General features: G+C 42.2%; 1 protein-coding gene across 1 annotated transcript in view; it reads left to right on the plus strand.

The window, feature by feature from the left end:
- The window catches only part of kcnt1b (potassium sodium-activated channel subfamily T member 1b), a 37457-nt gene that overhangs the window by 1439 nt on the left and 22070 nt on the right, over positions 1 to 13948 (plus strand). Inside the window, exons 2-9 of the mRNA XM_062542793.1 lie at positions 3765 to 3844; positions 7822 to 7924; positions 8230 to 8283; positions 8410 to 8458; positions 9331 to 9390; positions 9708 to 9782; positions 10711 to 10794; positions 11884 to 11978. Of these exons, the coding sequence (XP_062398777.1) occupies positions 3765 to 3844; positions 7822 to 7924; positions 8230 to 8283; positions 8410 to 8458; positions 9331 to 9390; positions 9708 to 9782; positions 10711 to 10794; positions 11884 to 11978 (600 nt within the window). The remainder of the gene's footprint in view (positions 1 to 3764; positions 3845 to 7821; positions 7925 to 8229; positions 8284 to 8409; positions 8459 to 9330; positions 9391 to 9707; positions 9783 to 10710; positions 10795 to 11883; positions 11979 to 13948) is intronic.

A 13948-nucleotide genomic window follows, 5' to 3' on the forward strand; every position in this document is an offset into this window, starting at 1 on the left:
CTCGCCAACCAATGCCATGACTCATCAAGGGCAGTTCTTCCTTTCAGAGGGAGCACCAAGGTCACAGCAGTCCTGCTGGAAGTAGCCCAGGTGTGCTCTTGTTAAGACTGTCACACATTACCATTAATACAAATAAAAACTAAATAACCCCTTACTTCATCTGCAATATACCTTGTGTCATCCCTCCTAAAACATATACTGCTCCTCTGTATATGTATTTGTGTAGCATTATAGACAAGCTGGAGTAAGAATAAAGAATAGTGACAGTTGTCTTAAATTTGTCATATTCAAAGACTTTTGGGAGGATTACATTGTCTGGCCACCCAGCCTCACAAGGGTGCAGTGGCGTTGGTAAAGGCTCTTTACTGAAGCAACATCTCTGCAGTGTTTTGTCCCCCGCTGAAATGGGCTCAGTTCACTTCTAAAGGCAGAAGTAAACAGGGGCTGACAACAGAGTGGTGCGCTGTGTGTTACAGACTGCCACAAACTCCCGTTGTCTTAGTCTACAACGACTTCATAAATCCCTGGCTCTGGAGAGAGTCTTTGCCTCAGACAGGACCGGTGCCAGAGGCGTTTGCCACACTTAGTGTCAGGTCTGTGCGATCTGGTGTCTTGCCATTCTGTACAACAATTTGCCGTTTCCAATAGTCGTTTATCAGCATATTAATGAGATAATTATTTGTTGTTTTTACATTTAAACCCACGTCTAAACAATCCAGTAGCAGTGATTTCACTATTGCATAATTTGCTACTTAACTTCAAAATAGTTTGTGCTACAGTGTCATTTCATGGTCTCTTAATTGCTTTAGAGGTTGTTTGAGTGCTTTCAAAATCAGTAGGAAGCTCATATTTCTTCAAAGAAAAACTCATTTAGGGTTTTGTATTGAGTACAAACTCATTTATGGTTTTGTATTGAGTACACATATTTTACATGCGGATAGCTCTCAGTAGTCACGTAAAATAGATCTGCAATCATTTGTATTGGTGCAAATGACAGAAGTTCAATAGTAGCTATACGAAGAGGAGCATCTTTGCCATAAGCGACCCAGCAGGCATTAATAATCTAAACAGTCAGAAATATAGCATATGACTGTTTTCTCTGGATGTGATCATAATTCACTGCATGGCTGTAGAGACTGGAACAGGGGGGAGGTGAATAACTCAGTTGCTGGTCCTGCCTTCGAGATATTTTTCTGTCATTTGTCTTTAGTCATTGTCACTGGTCCATTATTGTTTATGAACAATCTAATGAAACAGTTGTGGACTATGTTCACATTTTTGCTGGCACACTGGAACATAATTTGTTTTGCATGGACTATTTTTGCTTTCAGATCAGTTGGCATGCACAGATATTGTTAAAGATGTCTACTTGAATTCTCCAAACATGATTGTTTGTTTGCAGTGATGTTATTGAGAATGATGAATCATTACTTGAGTCGAACATCATTTACTGGTTCAAATTTACTGGCACCACTCAAAGCCCCAAAAAATATATTTTAAAGGAGTTGCTCTTCTTAGCCATCCAACAAAGCAGATACCTTTTTTTGTAATGAGCACATTCACACCAGTAATTCAATTCTTCCTAGGTGCTCGGTAAGGGGTGAAAATTCTTTATTCAGACGGGTAGCTCTGTCTCCGTGATTACCTGTTTCGATCTCTCTCTGTCTTGCTCTCTCTCTCCCTCTCTCTGTCTCTTTCTCGCTCTCTCTCTTTTTCTCTCGCCCTCTCTCTTTCTCTTTCTCTCTCTCTCACACCCACACACACACACACACACAAACACACACTGAGAAAGAGTGGGGGGAGAGAGAGAAAATTGAGAGTCATCTTTACAAAAGCATCCACAAACACACTCAGTATTCCATCAAGCGTGCATGTCTGATAATGAGAAGCCATTCCATCCGGCCCGCTCCCTCTCCGTCTCTCTCTCCGTCTCTCTCTCTCTGCTCCTTCCCTCTGGCAGGTGAGGGGATGCCTGCCTGTCACTAGATGGACAGACAAGGGACCTCAAATGGACACTTCACCCCCCAGCAAACCCAACCCAGAACATCTCTGCGCTGCCCATACGAGACCCATATATAGAAACATACTTATGTGTTGGGGGCTTTTGCAATGCAGTTCAGATTTGACAGTGGAGACAGACAGGAAGAGTGGGCAGTAGAGGAAATGGACTTTGACCTGCTTTTGACTGGGATGCCACTTCTTGCTCTGTAGCTCTGCCTCTACTAACACTTTTAAGGGCTCCACGTTAACGCTTGCCCGGTTGCCATAGGCAACGAAATTGTGACAAGTGGCAACAAAGAGTACAGAATTAACTTGACTAAGTAAGATACCTGCTCATCATCCCTGGTTGCCCCTGTGGCAGCCACATATTGTAGGCCATGTTTTTTTCTTGTAGGCTGCTGAATAATATGATTTACATTATAATAAATAAATCGATGGTTTTTGAGCATATATGCGTTGCTGATGTTTAAATCTGCATTCGGATTTGGTAACTACTGTCCTGCTCTCAGACATAATTGTTATATTTCCCACATGCGCAGGGCTGTGATACAGAAATAAATGTTTCACTCGCAATGGCAAAGCAGCTTAGGCTTGCAAACAAAGAATGTTAAGTTATTTCGATTTGGCATTAAAACTAATCAGACTTCATCTGTAAGCAACAGTGACATTAAAGAGCAAAATGGAATGAAAGTGATGAGGACTCAGGCCACAGGCATAGGAGGCTAAATAGTCTACTCCCGCAGCTACGGAACAGACAGAAAATTAAACTGACGACTGTGCACAACGTACCCAACAATAAATGACAGAACAAGTTCTCTTGTCTTGGGAAACATATCATTCAGGACGTGAGGACTGACTCACAGAAGTATTACACTACCCTAGAACTACTATAGAAATGTCACTATACTATACTTGCAAATGACTATAGTTCTTTATTGTTAAGGGACATATTACTCATTTTTTATCTCTTTTCCCTAGTCTGGCTATCGCCATACTAAAATCAATATTTTAAGATTGAACATTAGTATGGGGAGTCTACGCTTTATTTCTACTGAACAAGAGGCGTGATCAATTCGCATCGTTCCAATGACTCCGTGCGCTTGGATAGTCCTTCAACCAATCAGACCAACGATCTGGTGCATCTTTTGGATAAGCTAGTTTGTGTGACTGGACCCATTAACCCAGCCTATCATTTCCCTCTATGTCTGAAATAGGCTGTGTGAAATAAATGAAAATGAGTATCTAAAGACTAATTAGTGTTATCATTATTTTAGTACGCAAGCAAATAACAGGCCATTAATGATGTCAACCATTCGGTTGGCTCTGACAACCAACACCTGGTTTCAAAGCTGAAAAATTAATGTTGAGCCCTGCCTGAGGGGATAAATTAGACTGAGTTCATCTCCAGGTGCAGGACTGAGAAGCACCCTAGGGACACAATAGCATGTATACGTGTACACACACACACACACACACACACACACACGGATAACTTGTTTAATTTTTTACTATGTTGCAACTGTGCTGATGTTTGTGCTGCCATACTCTGGGGAACAGAGCTTGCTGCCACTGTGCAGAAGTACAGTCATTTGACCAGCATGACTGAGCGTAAATAACAGACTTGAATCTTCTGAACAATGGTGTTATTAAAGCAGCGTGAAGCTCCCATATTCTAGTGGTCTGTTTGTTTTCATATTGCGATGATGATATGCTGTACTGTAGATTTGCCTGTTTCTTGATGTTTTTTTTCTCTTGTTTTACAGGGTTCAGGTGGAATTTTATGTAAATGAAAACACCTTTAAGGAAAGGCTGAAGTTATTTTTCATCAAAAACCAAAGGTCAAGTAAGTATTATTGAGTAATTTTTTCAAATGAGCCAAATGATTCTGACAGTCAACTTAAATGACAACGCAAATTATTATGTGGGCTACTATCTGTGTTGTTATGGGTGTTTGCTAGGAAACTCTGTTTACTGTGAGCTAGTTAGTGTATGAGAGTTACAAAACCAGTATGTACTGTAGTGCTGACAAAACATTTTGAAGACTTACAAAAGTCAAACTTTTCAAACAAAGGTAACAAACTCCATAAACTCACGGTCTTTCTAAGGCTACTTTATTACCCAGAACCATGGTCCAATAAAGGCTTTGAGTCAGAGGCAAGAGGGTGCTGGGGAGAAAATAAGAGCTGTCAGAAATGACAGAAAGTGTGAATTGCAGTTCAGATGTATAATTTATATGTGGCCCTGGGTCCTTGCTCCTGCCCCCCCTGTCAGGTCCGCCCAGTAATGAATCACTGGTGAAAGTGTGCTAGCAGACGCTCCGCGCCGATCTAAGGGCTGCGCACCATCTGTGCGTCACCCTTTTAAAAGCCCCGGTGCTCTTAAAACGCCCTGGTTGACAGGAAGCAGTCAAAGTGCAATAACTGCCTATTGGGCCCCAGCTGATAGCGTGGCTCCCATGTCCTAATGGCGCTCTCTCTTACCCACTGGTGGTGAGCGGGAGGGGAGGGGAGAGAGGGCCGTGGCCTGGGCGGTGTAATGGCTCCGTGATTGCCTGCTCCGGCTCCCTCAGGTCCATCTGCACTGCTCAGTCAGGGCCGCCGCTGTCCGTGGTGCTGAAGTGGTGTGCAGACGCCCTGGTGGTGGTGATGATGAGAGAGAGAGAGAGAGAGAGAGAGAGAGAGAGAGTAGCTCCAGCTGTGCTCAGGAAACACATTAGATCGCCGGCCAGTTTATGGACAGTTTTGAAAAAGATGCACTAGCCTCAATTCAGTGCCATTTATTCAATTACGTCTTATTTACATAAAACAATTGAAATTGTTTCAGAGAGCACTAAGGCAAGGAAACACTCCCTTTCAACAGACGCCATCGGCAGAACTGTGGCTCCTAAAGGGATGGGTAGGCCCAGTCAGATAGTGAGGTAGTCATAAAGAGTGTGTGTATGTGTGTGTGTGTATGTGTGTGTGTGTGTGTGTGTGTGTGTGTGTGTGTGTGTGTGTGTGGGGTGGGGTGTTTGAAGTCGACGCAGAAAGCAAAAGAGCTTGTAGCCAGTATCTATGGATGCTTGATCTGATCCTGTGGATGCTTATCTAATTTGCTAAATGGCCAGCCACAAATGATACTGTATGCTATTGTGAAGGGAGTAGGTTGAGGGAGTTTGTGTGAGTGTGTATAAAGTATTGAGAGTGTATTTAAACTGTTAGCACTGCATGAAGGAACTGAATGTGCAGCTACTCATTTTAATGACACAAAATATAATCCAAAAGTCCTAAAAGTCCTAACTAGATTAGATTTGTGGTGTTTATATGGGTGCCCCAGCTGGTTCATGTACAGTAAATTGTGATTGGAGGAGAGGGATATGAAAGCAGTGAATGGATAAGCTGAGGAGGCAGCAGGAGGAGGAGGAGGTGTTCCTTTCAGCTAGAGTGGATTGCGTTTGGAAAGCAAGGTGCAGCACAGGGCCCAACATAAATTGTGATTGTTTCACAGCTGTTGGCCGATGGCTCATAGTTGTTGTTGTGGAAAAAAGTAGAACCTTTTCATTAGCAGACAAAGGCATATGCTGTCTTTTTAGATTCTAGAAGAAAAGAAAGCGATTAAATATTAAATATTGAATAGAACTGCTTCCTACAATTAGAAATATAAACAACTTTGACTGTGTGGCTTCCTTCTCTGTGCACCAGTCAGGATCTAATGCCTTAATTATCCCAACTGCAGAAGTGCTGTAGGGCTCGGCCAGGGCTCAGTGTGGGTTTATTGACGTCAGTCCCTGACTGATGCTCTCAAATGCAAGCTCCATCCAACAAAGAACTCTTTGTTATGCATGTTTTATAGACATATACATTATGTATTTTATATACATTATACATTATACAAAAGGCAAAAGGTCAATGTCACCATCACCAAATATTGAATCCATCCCTCATGTGCTTCACAATGTTGTGCGGAGCAGAACTTGCCTTCCTGGTTTCAAGGTTTCCACGGCCACATCTGGTGCACAAGGTTTCCACCGCCACATCTGGTGCGCCACATCTGGTGAAACAATCATTGGCTTGCTTACATTTCCTCAGGTCACTAGTTTGTCATGCCGTTGCAGGTGTCATAGAGAAGCTTGTGTGAGGCTCAGCTGCTCAGCTAACGATGTCGATCGGATACGTACGGATTACAGTGATGATTTAGGGCCAGAGAGAGGCGTATGCACAAAGGTTTCCTATTTGCATGAGCGACCATATAGCTGACAGTCACCTGAAGAGCATGCATTTCAGTCATCCTCAATATCCAGCGTAGTCAGATGTGTTGGGCCTGGGTGAATGCATTACTTTGAAAGCTAATGCTAATAGCGCAGACACACAGAAAATTGCCTGTTGTTCATCCTCGACCTACACAGAGCATAGCTTGTCAAAGCTTCTGCCATTTGCTACACAGATAATGTGGTACAGTAATGACTGGTTTTGCTCTTGCCATCTTTAAAAATAGATCTAAAGTGGAATATATTCCAAGCAGAAAATGGCTGGTTGTCATAGGAAACAATGGAGGCCTCTTTTGTGGGGTGTAGACGAAATCTCAAAAGACTTCACTTCATAATAGCACATGTGGCTGTTTTTATTTTTATCAAATCTAAGCTGAAAATAGTAAGTGTGTGTTTTAAACAACTTTGAACGCCCCCCCATCATCACATCACTACTGAGCCTGAGCGTGCTCCACATAAACATTTTGATGTTCCGTAAATGGCACACCATCCTTCAGGCTTTTCTGCACCATTGAAGCAGAAATAATGTATCTCAAGATACAGTAGGTGGAGAAAACACTATGGGGTGGATGGACCATTTGTTATGATTATGGTTATGGTTATGGTATTTACTGTAGAAGATGCTTTTGAAGCATCTCTTGATTTTCAAGTGTATTTCTAGTTCTACTGTATACATATCATACAGTGTATGATATGTGGTTCTGCCTATATTGAATTGTATGCTATGTACTTGTCAGAAGTGCTACACAGTCGGTGGACGGTGGCGCACTATAGGGAAGAAGGTATTAGTCATGCTTTTGTGACCTTACATCATGACTACAGTCATGTCCTGTTTACGTGCCTAAATCATCATAGCATTGCTTAACTTGAGCTGGAGGTGAGCACAGGAAGAAGGCTTTTAATCAGGACAGATAGCTTTGAGCAGATCACTCAGGTGTTAGTCTCAGTCAGTCATTCCACTGGTTTATGATTACAGTACCTAAGATGTGCTTCATGGTCTGGCTACAAATTACATTTTAAATCTTCAATATCCCTGTGTTCCCTCGAGCCCCTCGAGATGGATTTTTCTTGATCTTGGTGCTTGCGTGTGTAAGATCTAAAAGCGACGTCTCCTGTGAACTATTGGCCTGCCAAATAATGTGACATTTTTTATTGATATTTCTGGACTTATGGCTTTATTGAGACAGGACAGTGACGAGTGACAGGAGGCGAGTGGGAGAGAGAAAGAGAGATGGGGTGGGGTCAGGATATGACCCCAGTCAAACTCCAATCTGGAACCCTGTGGGCACTTGAATATAAACAGCGGCATCACAGCACCCCCGTGAATTTTTAAACTCTTCTTTAAAAATAGAGTTAGCGTTCCTTAAAGAACCATTGGCAAACTGCATCAATTGACTTTCTATCACTGTCTGAGTACTTTTAAAAAAGTATCTGAAATTCTGTAACACAGGCTTTTAGAAATGTGAAGGTCAACCACACCTGGACCTGCATGGCAGATCTCCTGGCTGTTGAGTCATGTTGACCTTTGAAAGGAATGGATGAAAACCGTTTGTCTTCTCTCTTCCGTGCTCCAGGCCTGAGAATTCGGCTTTTGAACCTGTCTTTGAAGCTGCTGACATGCCTTCTGTACATAGTGAGGGTGTCTCTGGACGACCCCACCGAGGTCACTCGTGCAAGGTACAGATGGACACAGATGGTATTCATGTTCTGGGGGGGGGGGGGGGGGGGATCCTAATAAAATTATAATAATTATGTACATTTTGTTTTGACAGCCATAGAGTGTGATATAGCTATACATAGACATGAGAGCGATTCAGTGATTATGGTTCATTATAATCACTAAAAAAGCAAGTCACATCAGAACTGTGCCACTGTAAAGTTACCATGGCAACCCCTCGGTTAGATTAAAAAGCTTTTTTTTTTTTAAATATAAAAATGTGTTGATCTGCCCTCATTTTAACGAATTATTTTTGTCTGAGCAGCGCAAACAGCACACACACGTACAACACAACCGCCGATCCTTCAGACATCAACTGGTAAGTCCCAGAAGTGGAACCCCCTGTTCTCTTTGCTTGATAGAAATACTCTGCATAATATGCCTGTAAACTAAGGCCAGTCTTTGTCTGTTGTCTTGTTTTTGTTTTGTTGTTTCTCATGGGAAGGGCATTAATTATCTGGGTAAACAGAAGAACACCTGTCTGGGCTATTCAGGTAAGAGGACTGTTGCAAAGAATTAACTGCCACAGTAATGAACTTGACAACACTGACTGAAAATTGGCAAAGCGCATCTCACGTTAGCCCAATAATTACGCTGAGGTGTTTAATTCCTGCCTGGAATCTCCAGAAGGTTATTCCATTGGGGGATGGGGGGGAGGGGGACTCACACTTTATTATCACCATACATCACTGCCTTAGAGATTGAATGAGTTCTGGAAACCAATTACCTGTCTACTTTTAATTCCCTTTTACTGTTACTGTTGACTAGTCAAGCTGGTTTCCCCCCAAGCCAATGCGTCAGTCCAATAGACTCATGTGTCATGACGAGCCTTAAAACTGTCCCTGTTGGATGTCCTGGCAAAGAATGAAACAACAAAGCAGAGATCCCGTTATTGAAGCCCTTAATTAGTCCAACTCTCCTGCCCTCTCTTAATCAGGTGGACATGGTACAGGCCTTCAAGTGGTGTGCTGGTGGAAATTCCTGTGTGTGTGTGTGTGTGTGTGTGTGTGTGTGTGTGTGTGTGTGTGTGTGTGTGTGTGTGTGTGTGTGTGTGTGTGTGTGTGTGTGTGTGTGTGTGTGTGTTATTGTTACCCCTCCTTCTCATACAATCTAATGTGTGTGTGTGTGTGTGTGTGTGTGTGTGTGTGTTATTGTTACCCCTCCTTCTCATACAATCTAATTGATGTTTGTCTGACTGAGTGCCATCAAATCCACTCTTATTGCGACTGTAGATGTCATTAGCCCCAGGGGGATAATTCCTTAACCTCCTGCTCAATCGTTTCTCTCCCTCCCTCCCTCTCTCACTCCCTCTCCCCCTGTCTCTATCTATCTATCTATCTATCCCTTTCTCCCTCTCCTGGTGTAGGTGACAGTGGCCTTAATTAGTTTCCTAGAGGCAATGCTCCTCACATATCTAAGTTACAAGGTGAGACCCATCTCCTTTCACCATGTCTTAATGCCTTAATTATAAATTTAATGAGACAAAGTCCCAGATGGATTGAGTTTATTAAAAAAAAAAAGTCAACGTATGATGATTGTTCTGCGCCAAGCATCAACTTGTTAACCTTTAAAAAAAATATAAAATCCATGGTCACGTAACTGATGTGTTATAACTGAAACTGCCCATGTACTGCTCTGTGCATAACACTGAGAGAGTCATTATGGTAGCTATGTTGAAGGTTCGGTCATTCTTACTTCTATCACTCATTGGTGATGCTTGGTCTTTATCTGTGTGTTTTCAAGGGAAACATCTGGGAGCAGATGTTTCAGATCTCCTTCATGTTGGAAATGATGAACACAGTGCCGTTTATAATTACCGTAAGTTTTTGAGCTTTTGCTGCAATACAGTCGGGCTACACGGGGTGCGCGCAGTTGAAACGCTCCATTTGCAGCGAGTGCAACTTAGTTTTGGAAGATTGTCTATTTTTTTTCTAAATATACACACCACTATGACATCTGGTGTAGCCAGCTCCTAAATGCTGCAGCATATGCTCCTCAAATGGAATGTGCCAGTTACATGCCAGGTGTAGCCAGCCTGTCAGTATACTGATTAGGATTCGTTTACAGACGTCTATCAGTAAAGTTCATGATTCCAGTGTAATACTCCATGATCTTATGTATGCGTCTGAAGCCCATGTAATTAGCGGCTTTACGCATGATAAAACCGCTTGATAAATCACTGTGAAGAGGAAAGATGAATAAGTGAACCAGGCGTAGGCTACTGTATATTCTTGCAGATGCTGTTTGTTGTTGCTATATTTTGCTGTAGACAAATATGTCTTTGTACTGTTAGAGTTTGACCAAGATAGCTATGTACTATATTTATCATCTCCTTTATTGTGCACATTACCAACATACTGTTACTTACATACTTACTGTTTGCCCAAAGCTCCTACACTGAGAACTGTGTCCTTAAAGTCCTCTCCAACTCTCTGTAGTGTGCCGTGTGTCCTAGCATGCGTCCCTGTCGGTCATGATAGATTGTGGTCAGATCCAGCTGTGATGAATGACTTCAGAGACAGTTGTAGTGGAAAGGACACTAGGATAATGGATTCAGCAGGTTAATGATTTCGTTTTTGAAGGATCAAAACTCAAACCGGTTCTTTAGATGCCCTCTGGGAAGGCTCCCAAAGGACAAAATGGAGCTCAGTTATGCTTTATATGTCTGTCATTCCTCTGACAAAATAATTCTGTTTTTGTGTGATTGTGTCATATAACATTAAAATATATTGCCATTGGTCTACAGATCTTCTGGCCGCCATTGAGAAATATATTTGTCCCGGTGTTCCTCAACTGCTGGCTGGCCAAATGCGCTTTGGAGAACATGATCGTAAGTGCTTTTATGGCAGTGACCTTTTGTTTTTAATCAGGATCACATCATATGAATGAAAGTGGCTCGCGGCAGATTGTTGTTGGAAAACCTCCTGTTTGTTTTGCTGATAGGGCATCCTCTTGGGCGATGGGGTCGCGTACGACTTGGCAGGAAAGCGCTGCAGGACCCAATGAGATTTAGTTGCAGCTAATAGCAAATCATTAGATGTCAGAGCCTAGCGAGGCATGACAGTGATGACCCATGATGACTGTGTGTGGGTGAATAACAAATCCAGTTAAAAGACCAAAAACCAAATAGCAGGCAGATATTTCATTTCCTAAACATATCACTCAATTTATCATATTATAATCAGCAAGCCCTGTGGGTCTATTATAGTACAACTCAAGTCCAACTCCAGTCCAACTCAAACCGAGCCTTTGTTCCAAAAGCATATAGCTTATGTAGCACATTGTACATCAGGAAGATGAGAGCTAAACCTCCATACAGTTCTTACCTGTATTCTTAGACCTTCAGTCAAAAAGAGAACTTGCACACCAATGTTGCCGATACAAAGTCTAATCCAATCAGTGAGAAGTGTAAAGTGCTACCCTAGAGCCAAACGTTTTCGGCCCCATTCAGACCAGCATCAGTGCAAAAAAATGTGTGAGTTCTCTTTTTGACTGAAGGACTGAGACGCTATTGGAACTAACACACCCACCAGGCCATGAGTTGTTGGTGCGATACCCACAACTTTTTACAGAGTGTTAAACATTCAGAGAGGGCCCATGAGTAACAGAGGTGAGGAAAAAAAACCTAGAATTGGAGATACATATAGGAAGAAACCTCGGACAGATCGACAACTCAATTAATTAATTAATTAAACATGTACATTAAGTAATTAAACATTAATTAATTAAACGAAATACAATTGGAACTACTGTAGCACACCCACCAGGCCGTGAGTCTTTGGCGCGATACCCTGTTTGCTCTGTACCATACCTGTATTCTTAGCCATGTCTTACACGCAGTGAGAATAGATCACTGGCACATGGACTCAAGAGAGACCCTGTAATTAAAGATGGCTTGGTCCTTGTCCTCCCCCTCCAGAATGATCTTCACCGTGCCATCCAGCGGACCCACTCGGCCATGTTCAACCAGGTGCTCATCCTCATCTGCACCCTGCTCTGCCTGGTCTTCACCGGGTGAGTAGCCGCCAGTGGAGGTGGAGATCGGGCCGCCTCCGCAGTCAGCCATCAAATTGCATTACATCGGCATGCAAATCCTGTCAGTCCAGTGCTGTCAGTCCAGCAGTGAACAGAGGGGACATGTAAATCAATTAGGGTTTTGCAAATCTGATTTGGGATCAGGGCAATGGCTATTGTTCTTTGTCAAAGGGCAGATGAAAGAGCTGCCTCTAAGACAGCCGACATTGGCTCTATGGCCGCACAGCTTCATCCAATCACAGTGATTTGAATCATGAGTTGAGTGTTTCAAGTGTTCTGTGTACTTATCTCTCCTTATCTTATCTGTGCCCTGTATAACAGTCAACATGCAGTGAATCAGCCAACTCCAAAATGACTAGCGAGCATTCTTGACTAATGTAAGCTGTGTCATAGTGTTGTCTGAACAAGTTAGTTATTCCATTGGCAGTTCTATTCTAGGCTGCAGGTAGGGGCCATCAATATGCTCTGCATGCGTCTCTCACTAAAAAGCCTGCAAGGCAGCTTGATGCCTTATGCTGTCAGTTCACGGTGCTGCTTCCCTGTTAGTGGAACTCCAACTGGTTCTGTCAGACGCCTCAAGACTCCTGAATTATCTAGCCTCTCTAGAGCTCTCCTCAGCTCTTTGTGATTGTAGTGATGATATTGGTCAGACTGTTGCAATTACTAAGCTGTTGATTAAGCCTCAGGGAAGTATCGTTGCACTGGCCCCCATGTCATTGTTGGATATTACATGGCAAATTAAGCATGTGTCTAATTTAGCTGCTGTTACCATGGCAACCTTAATACCTTGTGTAGCCATGGCAGCTGTTTTTTTTTTTTTTTTTGTGGAGATAAAGTGAGGCAGTTGGCTGAATTCGGTTCAGTGATAAGAAATATATGCACAACTATGCAGAAGCTGAAAGCAGATGCATAGAATAAAAATGGCAAAGGTATTCTCAGCTCTTTTTCATTTTCAGAATGTTTCCCTCTCTGTGAAATACCCATGAGGATAGTAGTTGAGTAGTCTAAGTCTTAGTCTATTGGTGGTGGTTAGTCAAGTTCTCCCCCTCACTGGGAAGCATTTTGAGTGTCTAGAAAAGTGTTATATAAATGTAACGTGTTGTTGTTGTTGTTGTGCTATTGGGCCTTGATTTGATATTTTAACTTTTTTAAAACTTGAATTGGCATTTTAAAAATAATCACGAGTGTTGAGTGACAAAATGGTTGAAATGAGTTTCAAAATTGGTCAACAATAAAGGGAATTTCAGTTCACTGAAGTTTATTATTACAAGCCTGATTATTAAAATATCAAACAGAGAATGTCCATAATGAGAGCAGTGCCCTTGTTGCACGTCCCAGATCACCATGACAATACTGTAGCTGTAAATAGTTTATAATGGGTGTGCCTACTAAAGCCAGCATGGCACACAGAGAAAGTTGTTTTCAAACCCCAGGATGTAGGCTTGCAGTAAATAGTAAAAGATAAATGTAAATAGGACACTGCTGGTTTTCAATCTAGAAACAGAATTCAACATTAGAGAGAGAGAGAGAAAGCGAGTGCTTTCATCTTATATGGAGTACAGTACTGCAAGCCGCATGAAAGCTGATCGACCCATTCTTTGACCATACCATCCAGCTGATCCCTATGTACCAGGAAAGTATGTGATACGCAAGCACTAGATACTAGTCAGATACTTGTAAAATATGAAAGCAACGGGTAGATTTCAGACGCAAAAATAATGATATATTATTGAGTAGCTGCGGCTGGCGAGCTTGAATATGTCTCTGTCAGTGGCTGGTAGATACAGTACATTCGTTTCCCATGCTGCTGTGTACTCATGCACCAGTCCTTGGCTATGGTCATTCCTAGTGCCTATAGTATCTATTTATCTTTTTTTTTTCTTTTCATTTATTCTTGAAGATGAATGGATACTTGAGCACAATGAATTTCAATGCTTATTTATGAGTAC

The sequence above is a fragment of the Sardina pilchardus genome, chromosome 8 (assembly GCF_963854185.1).
Source record: "Sardina pilchardus chromosome 8, fSarPil1.1, whole genome shotgun sequence".
NCBI classification, from domain to species: Eukaryota; Metazoa; Chordata; class Actinopteri; order Clupeiformes; family Clupeidae; genus Sardina; species Sardina pilchardus.